General features: G+C 46.2%; 1 protein-coding gene across 1 annotated transcript; it reads right to left on the bottom strand.

Moving 5' to 3' along the window:
* Positions 1 to 7,259: 7,259 nt before the first annotated feature.
* Positions 7,260 to 19,561, bottom strand: LOC133093000 (cytochrome P450 2J5-like). Its single transcript, XM_061192748.1, is given in 9 exon segments — positions 7,260 to 7,363; positions 10,597 to 10,806; positions 10,899 to 11,040; positions 15,516 to 15,703; positions 16,497 to 16,638; positions 17,050 to 17,430; positions 17,711 to 17,871; positions 18,568 to 18,717; positions 19,348 to 19,561. Coding segments are annotated over 9 exon segments (1,692 nt in total).
* Positions 19,562 to 23,846: the final 4,285 nt, after the last annotated feature.

The raw sequence follows: 23,846 nt of genomic DNA, 5'->3' as shown, positions 1-23,846 counted from the left end.
TTTGGCTGTATTGGGTCTTCGTTTCTGTGCGAGGGCTTTCTCTAGTTGTGGCAAGCGGGGGCCACTCTTCATCGCGGTGCGCGGGCCTCTCACCATCGCGGCCTCTCCTGTTGCGGAGCATAGGCTCCAGACGCGCAGGCTCAGTAGTTGTGGCTCACGGGCCTAGCTGCTCCGTGGCATGTGGGATCTTCCCAGACCAGGGCTCGAACCCATGTCCCCTGCATTAGCAGGCAGATTCTCAACCACTGCGCCACCAGGGAAGCCCGCCCTCACAGTTCTTGATAGGGATATGTGAATTCGTCATTTCCTAGGGGGAGCTTCTCTAGCTGCTAACAAGAATTTTGGTGTGGTCATACGGTTGATGGCTGAAGAGGAAGGAAGCTGGAAGTCACTAAAGATGAGAAAGCCTAGAAACAGAGTCCTGGAATGTTGACTGGGCTACTCACATAAACTTGGTGTCACCAGGATGACAGCAGGACTTGGAGAGGAATCCTGAGACTTCAGTGAAAGAGAAGCAGTGACCAGAAGATTAATAGTGCTGAAGAACGGCTAGAAATAGAGGACAGAGTGTCAACAGAGGATAAATACAAGCTCCAGGTGATCTGTGGACAAGTGATTTGAAAGAATCATTAGGGCATGAGGAGGATGTGGTCCACCTCCAGAACCCAAGGATTCTGAGGTGGGGATGTGCTGGATGTTCTCTTCTTGCCCCTCCAGATCACTCCTGTATCCTGCTCCAGGCCCCTCAAGACTAACCTTTATTGACCAGATCAATGGGCTCCCCTGCCCTCTGGCTTTCAGCTGGACTCAGCCAATTGCAGGCACCAACAGGAGATTGGAGCATGGGAGGAGAAAGGCACTTACTCCATCCACTCTCTTCCTCCTTGATCCACACGGGTTGGCCTCTGTGTTCTGTTATTAAGCTCTCCTCATTGCTTTGAGTGAGGCTGCTATTTCTGGCAAGAACCTGAACTGACAGAGGAAGGACAAGCAGCCTCCACTCAAAGTCTGCGGCAGAAGCAGGGTCCTCAGGGGACAGCCAGGAGTCAGGATGAGTGGAAAGGATCTATGGAGGTGTGCTGACTATAATCCAGGCACAGGAGTATTTATTATTATTTGCCATTTATTGTGCACTTAGTATGTACCAGGTACTGTGATGGGTATTTTGCATGCATTGTCATATTTAATTTAATCTTAATATCAACCAAAAGAGTTAGCATTATTATCTCCACTTTGCAGGTGAGAAAACTGAGGCTATTGATAATCTGACACTTTGACTCATTTCTATGAATTCAGATAACTTCTACCTTGTCATTTTGATGATTAAATGACTTTGTATGTGTCAGGTGGCCAGGTGCACATTGTTGAAACTCAACATATAGTAGCGAGACAGCAGAAGCAAGAAGAACTACAATCCTGCAGCCTGTGGAACAAAAACCACATTCACAGAAAGATAGACAAGAGGAAAAGGCAAAGGGCTATGTACCAGATGAAGGAACAAGATAAAACCCCAGAAAAACAACTAAATGAAGTGGAGATAGGCAACCTTCCAGAAAAAGAATTCAGAATAATGATAGTGAAGATGATACAGGACATTGGAAAAAGAATGGAGGCAAAGATCGAGAAGATGCAAGAAATGTTTAACAAAGACCTAGAAGAATTAAAGAACAAACACATAGAAGAATTAAAGAACAAACAAACAGAGATGAACAATACAATAACTGAAATGAAAAATACACTAGAAGGATTCAATAGCAGAATAACTGAGGCAGAACGGATTAGTGACCTGGAAGACAGAATGGTGGAATTCACTGCCGAGGAACAGAATAAAGAAAAAAGAATGAAAGAAATGAAGACAGCCTAACAGACCTCTGGGACAACATTAAACGCAACAACATTCGCATTATAGGGGTCCCAGAAGGAGAAGAGAGAGAGAAAGGACCAGACAAAATATTTGAAGAGATTATAGTCAAAAACTTCCCTAACATGGGAAAGGAAATAGCCACCCAAGTCCAGGAAGCACAGAGAGTCCCAGGCAGGATAAACCCAAAGAAACACACCGAGACACATAGTAATCAAACTGACAAAAATTAAAGACAAAGAAAAATTACTGAAAGCAACAAGGGAAAAATGACAAATAACATACAAGGGAACTCCCATAAGGTTAACAGCTGATTTCTCAGCAGACACTCTACAAGCCAGAAGGGAGTGGCATGATACACTTAAAGTGATGAAAGGGAAGAACCTACAACCAAGATTAGTCTACCTGGCAAGCAGCTCATTCAGATTCATGGAGAAATCAAAAGCTTTACAGACAAGCAAAAGCTAAGAGAATTCACCACCACCAAACCAGCTCTACAACAAATGCTAAAGGAAAGTCTCTAAGTGGGAAACACAAGAGAAGAAAAGGAACTACAAAAACAAACCCATAACAATTAAGAAAATGGTGAAAGGAACATACATATCGATAATTACCTTAAACATGAATGGATTAAATGCTCCAACCAAAAGACGCAGGCTCGCTGAATAGATACAAAAACAGGACCCATATACATGCTGTCTATAAGAGACCCACTTCAGACCTAGGGACACATACAGACTGAAAGTGAGGGGATGGAAAAAGATATTCCATGCAAATGGAAATCAAAAGAAAGCTGGAGTAACAACACTCATATCAGATAAAATAGACTTTAAAATAAAGAATGTTACAAGAGACAAGGAAGGACACTACATAATGATCAAGGGATCAATCCAAGAAGAAGATATAACAATTATAAATATTTATGTACCCAACATAGGAGCACCTCAATACATAAGGCAACTGCTAACAGCTATAAAAGAGGAAGTCGACAGTAACACAATAATAGTGGGGGACTTTAACACCTCACTTACACCAATGGACAGATAATCCAAAATGAAAATAAATAAGGAAACAGAAGCTTTAAATGACACAAGAGACCAGATAGATTTAATTGATATTTATAGGACATTCCATCCAAAAACAGCAGATTACACTTTCTTCTCAAGTGCGCACAGAACATTCTCCAGGATAGATCACATCTTGGGTCACAAATCAAGCCTCAGTAAATTTAAGAAAATTGAAATCATATCAAGCATCTTTTCTGACCATAACGCTATGAGATTAGAAATAAATTACAGGGGAAAAAATGTAAAAAACACAAACACATGGAGGCTAAACAATACATTACTAAATAACCAAGAGATCACTGAAGAAATCAAAGAGGAAATGAAAAAATACCTAGAGACAAATTACAACAAAAACACGACGATCCAAAACCTATGGGATGCAGCAAAAGCAGTTCTAAGAGGGACGTTTATAGCAATACAAGCCTACCTCAAGAAACAAGAAAAATCTCAAATAAACAATCTAACCTTACATCTAAAGGAATTAGAGAAAGAAGAAGAAACAAAACCCAAAGTTAGCAGAAGGAAAGAAATCATACAGATCAGAGCAGAAATAAATGAAATAGAAACAAAGAAAACAATAGCAAAGATCAATAAAACTAAAAGCTGGTTCTTTGAGAAGATAAACAAAATTGGGAACCGTTAGCCAGACTCATCAAGAAAAAGAGAGAGAGGACTCAAATCAATAAAATTAGAAGTGAAAAAGGAGAAGTTACAACAGACACCGCAGAAATACAAAGCATCCTAAGAGACTACTACAACCAAATCTATGCCAATAAAATGGACAACCTGCAAGAAATGGACAAATTCTTAGAAAGGTATAACCTTCCAAGACTGAACCAGGAAGAAATAGAAAATATGAACAGACCAATCACAAGTAATGAAATTGAAACTGTGATTAAGTCTTCCAAAAAACAAAAGTCCAGGACCAGATGGCTTCACAGGTGAATTCTATCAAACGTTTAGAGAAGAGCTAACACCCATCTTCTCAAACTCTTCCAAAAAACCGCAGAGGAAGGAACACTCTCAAACTCATTCTATGAGGCCACCATCACCCTGATACCAAAACCAGACAAAGATACTACAAAAAAAAAAAAAGAAAATTACAGACCAATATCACTGATGAATATAGATGCAAAAATCCTCAACAAAATACTAGCAAACAGAATCCAACAACACATTAAAAGGATCATACACCATGATCAAGTGGGATTTATCCCAGGGATGCAAGGATTCTTCAATATACACAAATCAATCAATGTGATACACCATATTAACAAATTGAAGAAGAAAAACCATATGATCATCTCAATAGATGCAGAAAAAGCTTTTGACAAAATTCAACACCCATTTATGATAAAAACTCTCCAAAAAGTGGGCATAGAGGGAAGCTACCTCAACATAATAAAGGCCATATATGACAAACCCACAGCAAACATCATTCTCAATGGTGAAAAACTGAAAACATTTCCTCTAAGATCAGGAAGAAGACAAGGATGTCCACTCTCGCCACTGTTATTCAACATAGCTTTGGAAGTCCTAGCCATGACAATCAGAGAAGAAAAAGAAATAAAAGGAATACAAATCGGAAGAGAAGAAGTAAAGCTGTCACTGTTTGCAGATGAGAATCCTAAAGATGCCACCAGAAAACTACTAGAGCTAATCAATGAATTTGGTAAAGTTGCAGGATACAAAATTAATGCACAGAAATCTCTTGCATCCCTATACACTAATTATGAAAAATCTGAAAGAGAAATCCATTTACCACTGCAACAAAAAGAATAAAATACCTAGGAATAAACCTACCTAGGGAGACAAAAGACCTGTATGCAGAAAACTATAAGACACTGATGAAAGAAATTAAAGATGACACAAACAGATGGAGAGATATACCATGTTCTTGGATTGGAAGAATCAATATTGTGAAAATGACTATACTACCCAAAGCAATCTACAGATTCAATGCAATCCCTATCAAATTACCAATGGCATTTTTTACAGAACTAGAACAAAAAATCTTAAAATTTGTATGGAGACACAAAAGACCCCGAATAACCAAAGCAGTCTTGAGGGGAAAAAAACGGAGCTGGAGGAATCAGAGTCCCTGACTTCAGACTATACTACAAAGCTACAGTAATCAAGACAATACGGTACTGGCACAAAAACAGAAATATAGATCAATGGAACAGGATAGAAAGCCCAAAGATAAACCCACGCACCTATGGTCAACTAATCTATGACAAAGGAGGCAAGGATATACAATGGAGAAAAGACAGCCTCTTCAAAAAGTGGTGCTGGGAAAACTAGAAAGCTACATGTAAAAGAATGAAATTAGAACACTCCCTAACACCATACACAAAAACAAACTCAAAATGGATTAGAGACCTAAATGTAAGACTGGACACTATAAAACTCTTAGAGGAAAACATAGGAAGAACACTCTTTGACATAAATCACAGCAAGATCTTTTTTGATCCACCTGCTAGAGTAATGGAAATAAAAACAAAAATAAACAAATGGGACCTAATGACACTTAAAAGCTTTTGCACAGCAAAGGAAACTACAAACAAGATGAAAAGACAACCCTCAGAATGGGAGAAAATATTTGCAAATGAATCAATGGACAAAGGATTAATCTCCAAAATATATAAACAGCTCTTGCAGGTCAATATTAAAAAAACAAACAACCCAATCCAAAAATGGGCAGAAGACCTAAATAGACATTTCTCCAAAGAAGACACACAGATGGCCAAGAAGCACATGAAAAGCTGCTCAACATCACTAATTATTAGAGAAATGCAAATCAAAACGACAATGAGGTATCACCTCACACCAGTTAGAATGGGCATCATCAGAAAATCTACAAACAATAAATGCTGGAGAGGGTGTGGAGAAAAGGGAACCCTCTTGCACTGTTGGTGGGAATGTAAATTGATACAGCCACTATGGAGAACAGTATGGAGGTTCCTTAAAAAACTAAAAAAAGAACTACCATATGACCCAGCAATCCCACTACTGGGCATATACCCTGAGAAAACCATAATTCAGAAAGAGACATGTACCACAGTGTTCACTGCAGCTCTATTTACAATAGCCAGGTCATGGAAGCAACCTAAATGCCCATTGACAGGCGAATGGATAAAGAAGATGTGGTACATATATACAATGGAATATTACTCAGCCATAAAATGGAACGAAGTTGGGTCATTTGTAGAGATGTGGATGGATCTAGAGACTGTCATACAGAGTGAAGTAAGTCAGAAAGAGAAAAACAAATATCGTATATTAATGCATATATGTGGGACCTAGAAAAATGGTAAAGATGAACTGGTTTGCAGGGCAGAAGTTGAGACACAGATGTAGAGAACAAACGTATGGACACCAAGGGGGGAAAGTGGCAGGGGGGTGGTGGTGGTGATGTGATGAATTGGGAGATTGGGATTGACATGTATACACTGATGTGTATAAAATTGATGACTAATACGAACCTGCTGTATAAAAAAGTAAATTAAATAAAATTCAAAAATTAAAAAAAAAAAAAGCTATCGGAGCAGTTTACTAGGTGTAATAACAGGAGGCTTGTCTTTTCTCCCCACTACCACCTCTGGACTCTTGGGCTTATGAGATATATTACAACATTGTCCTCTGATTCAAAGCTTGTACTGCATCCTGTAAGATAGAAGCCCATTCTTAAAAAAAAACCAAAACAACGACAACAAAAACGTATAGCAGCTATCATCGTGAGATAATAATTAGAAACTGAAGTGGAAGCCCATCCACAGGGGGAGGGCGCCTCTTATCATCATTTTCATTTTAGGGCCATAAATGAAGATGTAGTGCTTATGTGTGTGTGTGCATGGGGGAAAGAGATCTCCATCAACATCAGCTGAGCACTTATCATGTACCAGGCTCTATGCTGAACACTGGCATTCACAACAGTCCTAAGGGAGAACTCCTATTATCATTCCATTTGACAGATGAGGAAATAGAGGCACACAAGAGTTTTATTGATAGCAAAACTGAGATTTCAACCAAGGTCGAAGCCCATGTGAAAGAAAGCTTCCTGGAAAAGTTGGCCTTTGAAAGGAGTAACATGCAGGGGGTCAGGCAGGATCAAAGACAGGAGGCTGGATGGGGGTGGGGGTGGGTGTTAGAGGGTGCTGCAAGCTTGAGATAGTGGCTCCAATGCATGTTTTTCACACCACGAAGCAATTCTGACATGATCTACCTGGAGATTCCACAGGTTATGGGCTAAGTCCCACAGGACTGCTCCCATTCCCCACTTCTGATGCCAGTCACAAATTCAGGGTATCACCGTGCTTCTGACCAACAGGCTATAGGCACTCCTGTCGCTTGGGAAATTCCAAGGGTTTGAGGAGCTTTGTGCCCGGAACAAGGGACAGAGACCAAATGCATTTCTTATTATACCACAGGGGCTCTAACAGGGAGAGAATTGACAGAGGATTAGGAGAGTGAGGCAAGAAGTAGTCGAATTAGGGCCCACTTTATTTTCTCCACACTAGAGCCTGCCTGGGTCACAAAAGGCTGCCAGCCCTGGGAGGGGATCACCCAGGCAAGAGAACCCTAGGCTTTCTGCTGCTTTCTGGGACCCTGCTTGCCCAGAGGGTCCCACTCTGGACTCCCCAGGCCCTGGGTATGGTTCCACACAGAAAATGAGGTGTCTGTGAGAAAGCTTCAAGATTTCTAAAAGCCTATAAGAGAATATTACTCAGCCATAAAAACAAATGAAATATTGCCATTTGCAGCAACATGGATGGACCTAGAGATTATCATACTAAGCAAAGTCACATAGAGAAAGACATATATATGATATCACTAATATGTGGAATCTAAAAAAATGATACAAATGAACTTATTTACAAAATAGAAATAGACTCACAGATATAGAAAACAAACTCATGGTTACCAACGGGGAAAGGGGGAGGAAGGGATAAATTAGGAGTTTGGGATTAACATATATACACAACTATATATAAAATAGATAAACAACAAGGACCTACTGTATAGCACAGGGAACTATATTCAATATCTTGTGATAAACTTTTTTCACAAAAGAATCTAAAAAAGAATATATATATATATATACACACACATATATAACTGAATCATTTTGCTGTACACCTGAAACATTATATGTCAACTACACTTCAATTTAAAAAAAGAAGAAAAAAAAAAACCTAGAAGAACTATACATTTGCTTGCAAAAAGGCCAGAGGCTAATTAATACAAGTTTCCTCATTTCTGGCTGGAATTTTCCCAGCTCAGTGTAGCAGCTGCGGATGAAAAAATTAATAGTCGATCTAAGAAAGAAATGGAAAATTTTATTGGAACCAACCTGAGGATTCTAACCTGGGAGACAGTCTTTCAGAAAGCTCTGAGGACTGTTCCACCCATTAGAGGTCAAAGCACAGTTATGTAAGTTTTTGAGACAAATATACATCAAATGACGTATTACTGACAATTTACACAATCCAGATCTGCACGTATAAAGCGAGTAGTGGGTCATGTGTCATCATGGCCCCTTACGAGATTAAGAAGGAAGGTTATCTCCTAAGGAGGTCTGGTTAACGCAGATGCACGACACACACTAAAGCGGAGGGAGGAGGCCCAAACCGGCAAAGAAAATTTTTGTTTAAATTTGTTCTTGTCTTGCCGTAAAATATGAATTTTATTTCATCACAGTGATGACTGATATCCTAGTAATTAGAAATGTTGGTTCATTCTGTCCACTGAAAAAACACACAACTTAAGAGCAGTGAGTTTCAGTTTTATTCAGGGACTGTACTGAGGACTGTAGCTCGGGAGACAGCCTCTCAGAGAGCCCTGAGGAACTGCTCCAAAGAGGTAGGGGAGGGGCCAGTATGTATATGAATTTTTTGGTGGAAAATACATGTAGTTAAGCATAAAAAAGTTTACTGCTAATCACAAAGTTAATGATTTTAGTGCTTATCTATCTATGCATAGGAAAATGCAAGAATCTGGGGGTCATTGAAACTCTTCCTGAGGTAAGCATTTTAACTATCTAGGGGCCTTTATACCCAAAATACAGAACGCTTCGTCCTGTTTTTTCCATCCTGAATTCCCCTCAGAGGGCATTGTCATGGGTGACTACACTACCACTGGTAAGTGGGTTGCGACTTAACCCTTTGTATAAGGGGATGATGAGTGACACCCTTTGTTTGTTTGTTTTAATTTTTATTGGAGTATAGTTGATTTACAATGTTGTGTTAGTTTCAGGTGTATAGCAAAGTGAATCAATTATACATATACATATATCCATGCTTTTTTTTTTAGATTCTTTTCCCATACAGGCCATTACAAAGTACTGAGTAGAGTTCCCTGTGCTATACAGCAGGTTCTTATTAGTTATCTATTTTATATATAGTAGTGTGTATATGTCAATCCCAGTCTCCCAATTTATCCCTTCCCCTGCCCTTATCCCCTGGTAACCATAAGTTTGTTTTCTACATCTGTGCTTTGTTCTATTTGTTTACAATTCATAGGTACATCTTTTAAATAACTCAAAGGAGAAAGGTAAGACATTTCTTTCTTAGAAGTCAGATTTACTGAGATATGATTTATACACAATAACATTCACTCTTTTAAGTATACAGTTCAATGATTTTTGACAAACACATACAGTTGTGTAACCATCACCACAATCAAGATACAGAACATTTCCATCATCCCAGAAAGTTACCTTGTGTCCCTTTATAGTCAACCCATAACCCTACTCCTAGACCTTGCCACCAGTTATGTTTTATGTCCTATAGTTTTGTCTTTTCGAGTATCACAGAAATGGAATCAGATAGTATGTTTTGTTGTGAACATATATTTTCATCTTTTTTGGTTAAACACCAGGAGTGAGACAGCTGGGTTGTATGGTATAATGTTAATTGTAGCAGGAATTCCCAAACTGTTTTCCAGTGTGGTTGTACCATTTTACATTCCCATCAGCACTGTGTGAGAATTCCAGTACTTGGGCTCAGGGCTTTGTTTTCAGCAATTCAAATAGGTGTGTAGTGGTATCTCATTTTGATTTTAATTTGTATTTCCTTAACACAAGTTATTCTTTTTTAATAAGCAAGACTTGTCTGGAGACATGGTGTTTTAAACCTTGGGGCATCCTAATTTGCTGGCTTTGCCTGATACAGAGACTCGGGAAGATCTTTCCGTCCTGTGTTGGCAGGGACGTGCACTTCTTACATCCAGTCAGTAGAGGGCAGGAGAGGACAGAAAATAAGCTTCCCAGTTTTTGGACTATCAGGGGCCAGCATGGATAGTATTTGGATGCATTACTGTATTTATAGTTTTTCTCAAATGCCTCTCCCTCTGAACCTCTTTAGCTGCTACCTTGTGAGGCTTGACTCCCCAGATTAATCTTGTGAAGTGATTCAAGGCCAAACCTCTTAACTAACCTTGTAAAATCCTAAGAACTGAGCTACCAAAACTGAGCCACCTTTGTAGAGTCCTTAATACGTCTACTCTCCAATGTCACTCATCAGAGCCTGTGTTAGGGGGAACCACAGGCAGCTGAGTTGGTGAACCTCTGTTCTTCTTCAACTTTTCAGGAGCCAAAAGAGACTAAGGAAGGTCTTTGTCGGGGACAAGTCTCCAGACCGCCCCCGCCCCCTGCCATTGGCCACACACCCTCCTCTCCAGGACCTGGGTTGGGGCAGTTCAGACGGGGCACGGCACAGATCTTCTGGGGCCGGGGCTGCCGAGTGCCCCCAAAGATGTACTCCAGCCTGAGCCCTGGGCTCCCCTCTGGCAGTTGGAACCAAAAGGTCCTGAGGAGGGTGGCAAACATCAGGAAGAGCTCCATCCGAGCCAACTGGTCCCCTAGGCACACCCGATGCCCTGGAAGCAGAAGGAAAGGTCAGAGGGTGGCAGCTGTCCCTGTGCCTGTCCCGTCACACCCACCAACCATGACCCAGTGCTCTGTCCAGTACCTGCAGAGAATGGCAGGAAGGCGTCATTGACCAGGAAGTTTCCATCCTTGTCCAGGAAGTGGCCAGGGTTGAATTGTTGGGGGTTCTCCCAACACTCAGGGTCATAGAGCACAGAGGCCAGGTTGGGCAAGATGATGGTGCCCTGCAGAGAGGAGCTGGTATGGCTCAGGGAGCTCAGCTGGCCCAGCACCCAGCCCTGATGCTGGGCTGATATGAGCTCAGAGAACACTCGGTGTGCACAGGAGAGTTGCCTGGGACCAGGGGGCCTCAAAGAGATTCAGCAGACAGGCCTTCACATCAGTGAAGTTGTTGGGCATTATGCTCTCCTGGCTAAGGGGCACGCACCTCCATCCTAAAGACTCCCGGCCCAGGCTAGAGACTCAGCTTCTGCCTCCCAGGAAGAGGGTCAGTGGCTATTGGGCATGAACGGAGGGGACCAAGTTCTGCACAGGGCAATGAATACTGGCGGTGTGTGTGTGTAAGTGTGTGTGTGTGTGTGTGTGTGTGAGAGAGAGAGAGAGAGAGAGAGAGAGAGGAGAAATGGAATGGCAGACAAACAAAGTGAAAGAAAGACTGAGTAACAAGGCAGAGAGAAGAAGAGACAGAAAACTTCAATCCTTAGGATTAGGGAGAGGAGAGAGTGACCTCTAACCCTAACCTAACCCGAGCCCTCACTCTACCTCAAAGAAGTGAATAACTGGAAAGAGAATCAGACTGAACAGATGGGAGCAGAAAGGAGCCAAAGGCTCCTGTTGGTGACTTCTGCTCCTTATCACGTGGGCCCTGGGCTGACCAGGAAGCCTAAGTGGAACCAGGATGGGGTTGGCTATGGACCCGGGACCTGGGAGTGTAGCTCCAGGTGTTCTGAGGAAGGCCTCATATCCTGTGGCTCAGTAACCAACACCAGAGAATTAAACTGGTCACCCCTGTGGGGACTAGAGAACTGGCCACAGGATTCTCAGTTTTGACAAAGGCATCTTGAAATTAAAAATGAAAAACTCAGCAGTTTGAAGCCTGCACCAAAGAGAAGCCAGTGAAGAATGCAGAAGTTCAGACAATGTAAATACTTTCAGAAGGCACTTTTCTTTTTTCTTCTTCTTTTTTTTTTTTTTTTTAGTTGCTCTACTGAAGCCTTAAGGGAGGGGCCTGACCTTAGCCATCCAGACTGACAGGCACCCAGACCTCTTTACTCCCGTGGCTTTAATCAGAGGTATTGGGAAGCACATGTTCTTGCTGCTGCCTGAGTGAGCTGTTTGTTTCCTAGTTATTGTCCTGGGAATTTCCCTCCATTTTCACTACCAGGGATGAAGTAACCTCTGCATTACAACAGTTCTTAATAATCACCTTCAGATGCAGAGGCTCCTGGCAAGATGCTCTTTTCCCTCCAGAATTATTTATATCCTGTTCTGGGTAATGTTCTGGACTCCTTGCAAAGTGATTAACTGATATTAATTCATGGGACAGGCTCAGACCATAGCCTACCCAGCACACAACAAGGGCAACCCTCCCTCTCCTCCAAATTATAGAGCCATCTGCCTGCTGGATACCTCCTGGGGATTCTATCCCAACTTCTTCCCAGTAAATGGCAGCTTGGAGTTTACAATTAAATAGAATGTCTGAAGAGAGACAGGCTTGAAGTGCCACCTCTGTATTAGGGACCATTGCTGTTGTCGCTGTCACTCGACTGATGGAATGGTTAAGAACCATTTAGGAATATCTGTAACATTTAACGATCTACTGTCAAGCTTTGATTCTACTTTCAGGAGACGTCTCTCGCCCAAGTTGGAAAAGCTCAATATTGATTCCAGGCTGTTAATGGTTCCCTGGAGCTCTTATCACAGAACACCTCCTAGAATCAAATTGGCAGGAATGGGCTATTAATAAGGAAATTTCTAATCCCAAATGACATAAAACAGAGCTGAACCTTAGTTCCCTCCTTTTTAACTTGACCTAATTTGGAACAACTCTTGGACAACCAGGGCCTGGGGCCTCCTACCAGGATAACAGCAAAATGAGTTGATGACATGGTCCTATCCTCACAATTAAGGAGACATTTGTCTAACCTCTGAACTTCATGGCCAAAAACTGTCAAGGACTGTTCAGTATTAGCCAATCTGGCAGATCAATAAATGCAAAACACCTCCTTCCAACATGCTGATTCATTTACCTTCCTAAAGAGGCATTTTTGGAGCAATATGAACGGCAGGGAGTATGGTAGAGCAAAAAATTTGGAATCAGAGGGCCATGAATTCGAAACTCAGTTAAGTACCTTACTGTGTGTTTGGGACAGTTACTTGAGCTCTCTTAAGCTATCTGTTAAAAAAAAAAAAAAAGAATAACAGTAGCAACAGCATCTAAAGGACAGGGTTATTATGAAGAAAAAAATGCATGGAGACAGGAATCTTAAGTCTGATCAAATTAATAAGAATTTAATAATCACATCCTGGCAGGGCCCTTGCTGTCAAGTCTGCCCTGAACCATGGTTGTAAGAGTTGAACAAAGATTCTCATGATGGAAAAAATTGGGCCCCCATACCTTCTATCCCCATTGTTTTCATGGTGTACCACCTTGTACCGTTGAGGCTTCCACCAGAGACAGGCTGGAGCATCAGTGCTGAGCCAAAGTCCCTTTCTGAGGAAAGTCTTACACAGCGCACCTCCATGCATAGGGCACCAAGATGAGTGACTCTTTCATCTTCATTAAAATGGCAACCTTGCCACCTACACAACTGTGCTACATTTCCTTTAAAATGACACCCCACTCCCAAAATGATTCTTGATGCCTGTCATTCACTTCCCATAAAACCATCTCCCCTTGAGGGTAGGCTGGCTCTAGTGACTCACTTCTAGCAAATAGAATATGGCAAAAGTGATAGGATATCACATCTGAGATTAGGATACAAAAAGACTGTAGCTTCTGTCTTCTCATTTGCTCTCTCTAATGGAGGTCAGCCGCTATGTTTTGAGCTGCCCTATGTAGAGGCCCAATGTTAAGGAACTGAGGGTGGCCTCCAGCCAACAGCCCAGGAGAAACTGAATCCTGAAGATAGCAATGCAAGTGCTCTTACAGTGGAACCTCCCCATGGAGCCTTCAGATAAGACTGCAGCCCCAGCCAACAACTTCATCATAACATCATGAGAGACCTTGAATCAGAGGCATCCAGCGTAGCTGCACCTAGATCCCTGACCCACAGAAACCCAGATCCCTAGCCCACAGAAGTGCTGTTTTTGTAAGTTGCTAAGTTTGGGGGTAACTTATTACATAGCAAGAGAGATAGACAACTAATTCAATAAATATCTTTTATCTAGGATCTGCATGGCAGTCAGTCATTGTGAGGACTGAATGCTGTAGTGGACTCAAAGCCCTTAGCACACAGTAAGGCTTGGCAAAGAGCAGGAATTATTACGTTATTATCCAGTTCATGTCAGAAACCTGCACAGAAACCTGTTTCAAGCTGAATCACCAGAGAGCTACAAACCTGAACTCTATTTTTTAACTCCATGCAGAAATGTATTCATGTTAAACTTTCATTGTTTAAAATGCGTTGAAGATAAGAAGAAGCTACCATATGAAAGACTATTTCTGTACCTTTAAACTCCTACTGAAGGCACCACCCAATACATTGTCCACTGGCCCTCAAAAAGGTATTATGATTGATGATCTTCATAATAACTTCTTGAAGGGTGATAAGCCAAAGTTTTCCTGATACAGGCATGCTTCCTTTTATGACATAATGAGAGTCATACCTAATTGGGATTTCCTTTTTTGACTTGATCCAGGGAAGCTCAGACTCAAGTTTTATGTACATATACAGTGGCTGTTCTTGACCTAAACAGTCTGATTTAACTTTATTCCTCTATCTCTCCTTATTCAGTACTTGTTCTCTTAACCTAGTCATAAAATGAAAGAAACGAGACAGGCATTTCTACTAGAAATCAGTTCTAAGGATATAACACAAAATGCAGACCAAGCCTAAGGCACATAAATTGCAAATAGGCTCAATGTTCACCAATAAGGGTTAAGAATTACAAAACATCCATTTGGTGGAACATTATGCAGCCATTTAGAGTGATGTGGAACAGTGGTTTTCAAAATGTGGTCCCGGGACCCAAAGCATCCACACCACTTGGGAACCTGTTAGAAAGGCAGATTCTCAGGCCTCACCCCCAATACTCTGGGAATGGCTCCCAGCAATGTACATTTTAGCAAGCCGTGCATGTGATTCTGGTGTACCTAGAAGTTTGGGAACAAGTAATGTAGAAGAATCAGAATGATATGTTAAGTGAAATGAAGGATTCAGAGTTATATATTCAGCATAATCACAGCTATGTAAAATATATGTGGACAAAAAAGATTGGAAAGAGGTGCATTAAAATGTCTGCAGGGGTTACTTCAGAACATTTAAAAATATCCCTAATTGAGTGTATTCTTTCACAATCATAACTCTCCATCCGGAATGACATAGACAGAGATGAATGGATGGATGGACAGATGATTGACTGAGAGTTGGCAGACAGGCAGAAGCTGTAGCAGGTGGCTGTGCTGGGCAGGCAGCCCAGCGAAGGGTGCTTTCTGCAGGCACTGGATCGGGCATGAGGTCACACTGGGGCCACCTACCTTGGGCACGGGGTGGCCGTGCACACGGGTGGAGGTCACGCACTGGCCCAGGGCACCTGCGGTCACGACGCTGCTGAGGCGCTGCACCTCGTGGAGGACGGCGCGGGTGTAGGGCAGTCACTCGCGGTCCTCGTAGTGGACGGCGCGGGAGGTGCCCAGCACCGCATCCAGCTCCCGCTGCACCCTCTCTACAGGCGGCTCCGCGTGGGTCCCGGGAGGGGCTGTAGCCCGACCTCTCCACCACGCCCCACCGTCCTTGTCCCCACCCAGAGACAGTCACCAAGGTTCGTCGCCCCTAGGTTGCCCTACCCCCCTCAGCCACCCCTGGTCCCAACAGTGGCAGCCCCTCTCTGAGGCAGAGCTTGTGAACAAGATTTTGCTGGATTTGCTCCTCCAAGGGGGACTTGAGGGAAGGGCTAGGACCCAGATTTGAGCACCCACTATGTGCCAAAGTGTTCTACATACAAAGAGTCCTATGGGGTAGGAACTGTCGTCTCCACTTTACAGACAAGAAAACTGAGGCTGTGACAGGACAGGTACTTTTCTGAAGGTCACAAAACTAGTGGAACCAGGATTTGAACTTAGGTCATGGCCAGTTTGTCTCTGAGAGAACTCTAGCCACCTTTTTTTCCTTTGTGATCTTGAGTGACATTGACACAGGGCCTGGCACTTAGTAGGTGCTGGATCATTACTGAATGGGTGAAATAATGTTGCCTCATTTCACACTGTTCCTAAGTGGTTGAATTACTTACCCAGGATCACTCAGTAAGTAGCAGGGTGGGAATAGAAGTCCCCATTCCCCAGCCCCTCCATCTGATTCAAAGCCATGAACACCTCCTACACCACAGCAGTGAGAGCAGGACCCACCCCTGGGGCCACAGACCAAAGACAGTGATGGGGACAGGTTCCTTCAGCCCAGAAGCCCACAGCAGGGGTAATGGGCATGGGGCAGTCAGCAGGGTGTAACCACGGCCCCCTTACCCTGGTTGGCTCCATGCTGGACCATGTAGATGAGTGCCCAGCACAGGGTAGTGGCCGTGGTGTCGGTGCCTCCCAGAAACAGGTCGACCACCATCTGGATCAGGTTTTCTTCATTGAATGTGGAGACAGGGTCGTCCGTGGCCTGGTGGGTGGGGGATGAGTGGTGGGGAGAGCAGCTCCGAGTCTGAAGCGCTCCTCTCACAGAGCCCTGGCATCTCCCTGACTGAGGCCTGGCCTGTCCCTAAACTTGTGGGACCAGAACTCCTCTGGGGTCAGAAGGGCCTAAGTCCCAGGACTGCACTGACTTTTGAGGGGGGAACTGCCCTGACATCAGCCAGGTCCCCTGCTTCCCACCCTACCCATGTCTGCAGGAGCCAGCGCTGGCCTGGGAAAAGATAGGGAGGGAAAAACCCAAATGGCTGCTGCTTCAGGGTGCTCTGAAAAACTGAGGCCAGGATAAGGAACTGAGGCCGTGGCCTTGAAATGAGATGCAGCTGGGAAGACAGCTTCCTCCGTCCCTCCCTCCCTCCCTCTGCAGCTGTTTCAGGCCCACCTTAGTGATCTGGGCCAGGTAGCAGCCGATGAAGTCCTTGGGGGCCTCAGGTGTCCTGAGTTTGTGTCTGCTGATCTCCCGGCAGATATAGCCCCGCACAGCCTTCTGGTACCTAAACATCTCCTGATGGGGGCCTGGGAGGGGGCGGAAGGCCCAGGGGAACAGATCATACAGCTGTGGGGGAAGAGGCCCACCCAGGGGCTGCTCAGGTGCTGACCCTGAGTCAGGGCAGCTCAGGATGGTGCTGGGGGCACCAAAGTGGTCTGGGACCTCTGACATGGGCATCCCAGGACTGCTCGTCATCTGGAAACTCTCCACACTCCCAAAGTAATCTAGACAGTAATGAAAGCGGTAGTAGCGGAGACCGGATCCAGGGCTCAGCTAGGATGTCGCAGGCCCAGATAGCTGTATTTAAGTGGATTTAACCTGTCTCTTACTCCCTGCCCACGCTTCCATGCTCAACCACAATAAAGGAACTTTGATGCTGTGAATCGTCATTTTGCTGAGCAGAGGCTGCCTGAGGAACCCAGAATCAGGCCCCGTGGCCTTCCTCCTGCCTACCTGGCACCCTCCCTGCTATGCCCTGGCTGAGGCCCCTGCCTGCCCTGGGCCACCAGCTGTCCAATGGTCGGCACACCTGCCTCCCCGAGGGCCAGCTTACCCTGCGCCAAATGGTGCTAACAAAGGCCAGGCCAAAGTCGATGGCTTGAATCAGTTCCTGGAAGAAGGGATCCTCCAAGAGGAAGCAGCGGCCAAACACAAGGGCCCCAATGACTCTGGCCGTGGACGTGACAATGTGTACCCGAGGGTTGAAGGGTCTACCTGAGAGCAGAGGGGAAGGGCTCAGGGTGAGGAGGCGAAAAGAGCACTGCCCTGAGTGTTCATCCAGTCTGTATACGGTCACTCATTGCATCACTCATTCATTCCCAGTCTTCAGTCATTCACTCAGCAAATGCTTACAGAGCAACTTCTATGAGCCAGGCTTGGTGACAGGCACTGGGTTTGCAGGGAGAGGTGTGGGAGACAGACCCATTTAAACACACTAGAACGTGGGGCGGGTATGTCCCAGCTGAGAACAAAGGATGCAGGGGCCAGCTGTGCCTGGGATTTGGGGAGGTCTTCTTAGGCAGGTGATGTCAGCCAGGTCTGAAAGGAGCAGTGGTTTCTCACAGGGAGGGAAGGGGTGTGGATTAGGACATTCCAGAGGGGGAACAGCATGTGCAAAGGGTCTGTGGTGTAAAAGGCTCGAGATGTTGAGGGAGGACATTTCCCCACCTGTAGAGAAGGGCTTCAGGCTTCTCAATGGACTGGACGTTCCTGGGCCTGTGTCTGCCCACTTGCCCACCTTACAGAAACTCCTGATTTATTGATGTAGCACAAATCCCCTACTGGATCCGCAAAGGGTCCACCCCTTTATACACACATTCCCCCCCCACCCCGAGGGCTCAGCCTCCTTGCAGAAGTGTGCGTGTTTGTTGTGGAGGGATTAGGGTGGGCCTGCCCCAGCCCGCTCCTCACCCTGCTCCTGGTGGAAGGCCTCTGCCAGCTCTGCCGCCTCTCCCTGAAACTGCAGCTCCAGTGCCAGCTTGCCTAGGCCTAGCTCCCGAAGCGTTGCCAGGCAGAAGCGTCTCTGCTGCCTCCACGTGTGCCCATTGCTGCAGATGACCCCTGGGCCCGGGTTGGGGGACAGTCAGCAGCCCGTCCCAGCCTCCCAGGCCAGGGCCACCTGGCTCTCACCCAGGCAGGGAGAGCAGACCCCTGGGCAGCCTTCCCAATCAGCTCGGGGCTGGTGCTCTGACCGAGGGGCATTTGGAGGTTGTGTGGTCCGTGAGCCTGGTGCCATCAAGGTGGGCTCAGCTATGCCCTCCTCCCAAGCTGCCAACCTGATTTTGCCTTTAAGAGTCCCCACAAGAAATGGAGGAGGAGATAAAGAAGGGAAGGGAGGACAGAGCCTGGAGGGGAGGAGGCGGGGGGAAGGGCATTTGCTGAGCCAGGCGCTGTCCTGGGCACTCTTGGCTGTGGGGCTCACTTAATCTCCCCCACATCCCGGGAGGCAAGAGCAGTCACTATCCCCATCTAACAGATGAGCACACTGAGGGACGGAGAGCGAGGCTGCCTCGCCCGGTCACAGAGCTGGTTCCTTCCCATGCTCGCCCCTCCCCTCGCACGGCGGTGTTTGAGGAGACCCGAGCCCTCCTGGCAGATTCCTCCCTGCTAACAGTTCTGGGTCACCCCAGCAGACTCCTGAGTGCGGTCTCCATCCAGCCACCCCGTTCCCAGCAGAGAGAGCAGCCTTGCCTCTTTCTCCAAACAGGTCCCGGAAGAGCGGGGTGAGGGACCGGCCTGAGAACTGCTCCGAGTTGGAGACCAGGGCTTCCTTCACCACCCGGAAGCCGCTCAGCACCACCACGGGCGTCGGGCCCACCCACACGGTGAACACGTTGCCGTGAGCCTGGGCCAGCTGCGGAGAGACAGGGTCCCAGGGCTGCAGAGAAAGCTCAGCTGGCCCCATTCCCCGGCACCTTCCTCTTGGCATGAATCTCCACCTTCTCGCACCCAACACTTACCTCAGGTGCACCTTCTCAGTGCACCCGCCACCCCATTCGTCAGACAAGCCAAACCCTTGGTTCCCACAGCCAGCACTAGTGCCAGCTGGGGTCACATCACAGGCTCCCTGAGCACCTAGAATAGTCAGGGCCCAGCACTTACACACATGGCGTCTGGTTTGGACCCCAACGATCCTGGGAGGTGGGTATGCTCTACCCATTTTACAGATGATAGTCAATTATAACTATACTTTCTTCAGGGCTCAGTGTCCAGTGTGGCCTTTACATATATTACTTGAGTGCACTTTCAGTATAAGTGTGCGAGGTAGGTATCATTATCTCTAGTTTATGAAAATGGAGGCCAGGGAATTCCCTGGCGGTCCAGTGGTTAGGACTTGGCGCTCTCACTGCCAGGGGCGCGGGTTCAATCCCTGGTCAGGGAATGAAGATCCCATAAGCTTCACAGTGTGGCCAAAAAAAGAAAAAGAAAAAGAAAAAGAAAAACAAAGAAAGAAAATGGAGGCCAAAAAAGAAAGCAAAAGACCAGGGCTTCACACCCAGGTCTTCCGACTCTCAGTGCAGTGCTTTTCCTACTACATGAGGAGCCTGGGGATCATGGTCATCTAGAATCTTCAACCAGAATTTTATAAAATACTTAGTCAACATTGATGAGAGCTGAGCATTGTCATGGGGAAGGGAATTGTCTCCTGCCCTCCAATTCTCAGCAATAATTCAGCTCTGGCCCGCATTTCAAACCCTCCACTCAGGGCAACAAAACCCTCCCACTGGTGGGATCCACCCACCCTAGAAGGGGGCTTGGTGTAGCAGTGCTACTTGAGTGTGCCCTCGGGGGTCCCATTCTCCCCAGTTCCCATCCTAAGTGGCTTTTCAGAAAATTCCTTCCAGCCACAAACAGGGCTCTCCTGGAGCAGAGTCCTGTTGAAGAGTTTTCTCCACCTCATTACATTGGCAGTGGAGCTCTGCCGCAGAATCCTCTTGGGTGACCTCTGTGCAAAGTTTTTTTTTTCTTTTAAATTTTTATTTATTTATTTATTTGGTCGCTCCAGGTCTTAGTTGTGGCATGTGGGATCTAGTTCCCTGACCAGGGATCGAACCCACGCCCCCTGCATTGGGAGCGTGGAGCCTTAGCCACTGGACCGCCAGGGACGTCCCTGTGCAAAGTTTTTACATTCAATGTTTGCAATCTCCCAACAACCCTGCATTTGACAGATGAGGAACCTGAGGCTCGAGGTCATAGAGCAAGTGAGTGGCAGGTGCAGGATTCACCCCCCCACGCGTGTCTGAGCCCAGTTCCTTGCTTCTAGTGTCCCTGGGCTGAGAGGGAGGGTCCGTGTGCCCACCCCTCTGGAGGGCCTCCAACTCAGGATGGATTCCCTACCTGGAGAAGTGTCTCTGGGTGCAGCTGAAAGCTTAGTTGCCATAGGTTTCCAAGGTTGGGGAAGGGGAAAGGACCAGGAGGAAGGCTGGCTCCTTTCCCAGTAGATGGTGCCAAGTTTCAGGAGAGGAAGGAGACAGCCAGTAAAGCCAGCCCGCTGAGCAGGGAGAACATCTCGGCCCTGCACGTCCCTCACCCCTTTGCCTCCAGCCCTGGGCTGCCAGTGCGCTCCAGCCTTCTCTTTAGCTCTGTCCGGCCACCCTCCTCTCCAGCGCCATCTGACCTCCGCTGTTATCCCAGCACAATCAGGCAGTGTCATGTTGGGAGGCAATCCCAGGAGTCTTCTCACAGTGGAGTAAATCCACTTGGTCACGCCAGTCACACCCAGGCCCGGCTACTCAGCAGGGCCACGGGGCCCCGGCCTGGGACAGGTTGGGAGAGCTTCATTCCCAGAGCAGCCTCACCTCTGGCCCATGGAGCTCAACCCCAGTCAAGGTCCTCTCGGCCTCTTCCTGCGAGTCTCAGCCGACCGCCTGGGTCAGCTCGGCGGGGATGGGGCAACCACTGGCAGTGGCGGTGTCTCCCCTCGGGATACGCTATTCTGGCTCAGCATGATGCAGACTGGGCTCATCTTTCCTGCTCCCCTCTGCCCAGGTGCTAAACAGTCTCTCTGGAGGCCTCACCAGCCTCCCAGTCACCCCCATCCCTGCTCCAGCCTCTGGTCAGCTTGCACTCTTCACCTGCCCGGGATCCTCGTGTTTGTCAGTTGTCACATTCTGTAGCCTTTACTTTTATCTCAGCTGCCCTGGAGCCAGATTGCTGAGTCGAAATCCTAGTTCTCCCCTTACTAGGTGAGGACCTTGGGCAAGTTATTCAGCCTCCCCCTGCCTTGGTTTTCTCATTTGTACAATGGTGATGATAATTTTAGGCACTGCCTCAGAGAGTTGTTGTACCAGGTGTGGCGGGAGATAAATGGTACACTCAAGTTGAGTAAATTGAAGATAGTTTAAGAGAGACTTACAAAGGTGTGTGGGCAGGAGTTAGTGGAACCACAAGGCACGGTGCAGTGCTCCAGGGTAGCCACGCGGGGGAGCCCTGCCTACTCAAGGCTGAGAGAGGAGAGGGGCATCGATTAACGAGTGTGGAGTTTCAGTTCAGAAAGATGGAAAAGCTCTGGAGATGGATGAGGGTGATGGCTACACAACAATGTGAACGCACTTAATGCCACTCAACTGTACACTTAAAAATGATTAAAATGTGGGAAATTCCCTGGCGGTCCAGTGGTTAGGACTCCTTGCTTGCACTGCGGGGGGCCCAGGTTGGATCCCTGGTCGGGGAACTAAGATCCTGCAAGCTGCACGGTGTGGCCAAAAAAAAAAAAAGATTAAAATGGTAAGCTTTATATTGTGTATATTTTACCACAATTTTTTGAAAAGCCAAGGGACAGAGACATCAGCAGAGGAGCCTGGAGCCCCTAGTTTGGTGGAGACCCACCAGTGACTCTTGGTGGATCATTGACAAGAGCTCTGGCCTTCAGTAGTGAGATGCAGCTGGTTTATGGCAATCCTGCAGAAAATAAATACCTCATCCTCACTCTGCTCTACCCTCTGATGTCTGTAATGTAATGTGCCTCCCATTGGTCAAATCCAATTAGAAGCTGGAAGGCAAGAAATCCCGTAGAAAATGTAAAATGATGCAGCTGCTTTGGAAACAATCTAGCAGTTCCTCAAATGGTTAATCATAGAATTAGCACATGATCCAGCGGTGCCACTCCTAGGTATATACCCAAGAGAAATGAAAACATATGTTCACACCAAAATGTGTACACAAGTGTTCATAGCAGCATCATTCATAACGGCCAAAAATGATGAATGGTCCATCAACTGATGAATAGTTCTCAGACTTCACTCTGCATGTGGAAACCCTGCACTAATCTCTCCATCCACACAGTCAGTCCTTCCCCATCTCTATGCCTTTGCTCATGTAGTTCCCTCTGCCTGGAGGCCCTTCCCCCATGTCTCCTCCTCTAGAAGTTCCATCTATCTTCAAGGCCTCTCTCACCTGGATGTGTTGACAAGGATGCTCCCCTCACAGGGCTGTTGGGAGGATGAGCTGAGACAACATGAGATGAAAGTGCTTGTGGGTAATGTACATGCTGGTACAAATACTGCTGCAATTTCCACAAAACTGCTGGCTTCTGCTTTTTATAAGTTGCCTTCCCCTCTCCAACATGTCATGTTCCTTCTTCCTCAAATTGTTGCTTAAGAGCCTACTTCTCTAGCCAACCTCACCGGTCTCTATCCACTACCTCCAAACACCCCAACCGTCTCCCACAGTGGTCCTTGCCTTGTTCTTGCCTTGGCTCTGTTAACTATGTGGGTGTCCACTCCATCTCTTCCATGATATGACAAGGTCCTAAGGGCAGGTGTCATGTCTCCCTTTCTTTCGGTTTCTCCAACAGTGTCACCCAATCGCTCAGAGTCCCAAGGTGCCATTAGGTAATGTGGACTTACTAACAGAAGGATCTGGTGGCCCCCCAGGCCAGTCCCATGGCTCACTTTCCTCTGTGTGAGCACACCAGTGTCCGCTGCATGAGAGCTCCTCCATGGTGGTCCTTCCACACACGTCTAGACTTCTGCTTTACCCCCTTCTCTCCCCCACCACAGTGTGGGGACCTTGGAATATCTCACATGTAACCTAGTACACCGTTGCAGCCTTTGAGTTAACTCAGATGGCTTTGGTGGTTTGGGCACATGAGGATGGTGTTCTGGGGATGGCCGGGGTGGGTGGTGCTGGCAGTCATGAGGGTTTTAGTAGAGGCTTTTGCACCGATGCAGGGAATTGGGCAGTGGCTG

This window comes from Eubalaena glacialis, chromosome 6, assembly GCF_028564815.1.
Source record: "Eubalaena glacialis isolate mEubGla1 chromosome 6, mEubGla1.1.hap2.+ XY, whole genome shotgun sequence".
Classification (NCBI taxonomy): Eukaryota; Metazoa; Chordata; class Mammalia; order Artiodactyla; family Balaenidae; genus Eubalaena; species Eubalaena glacialis.
Note: the sequence above shows the minus strand (reverse complement) of the source record. Positions and strands in the feature narration are given on the sequence as shown.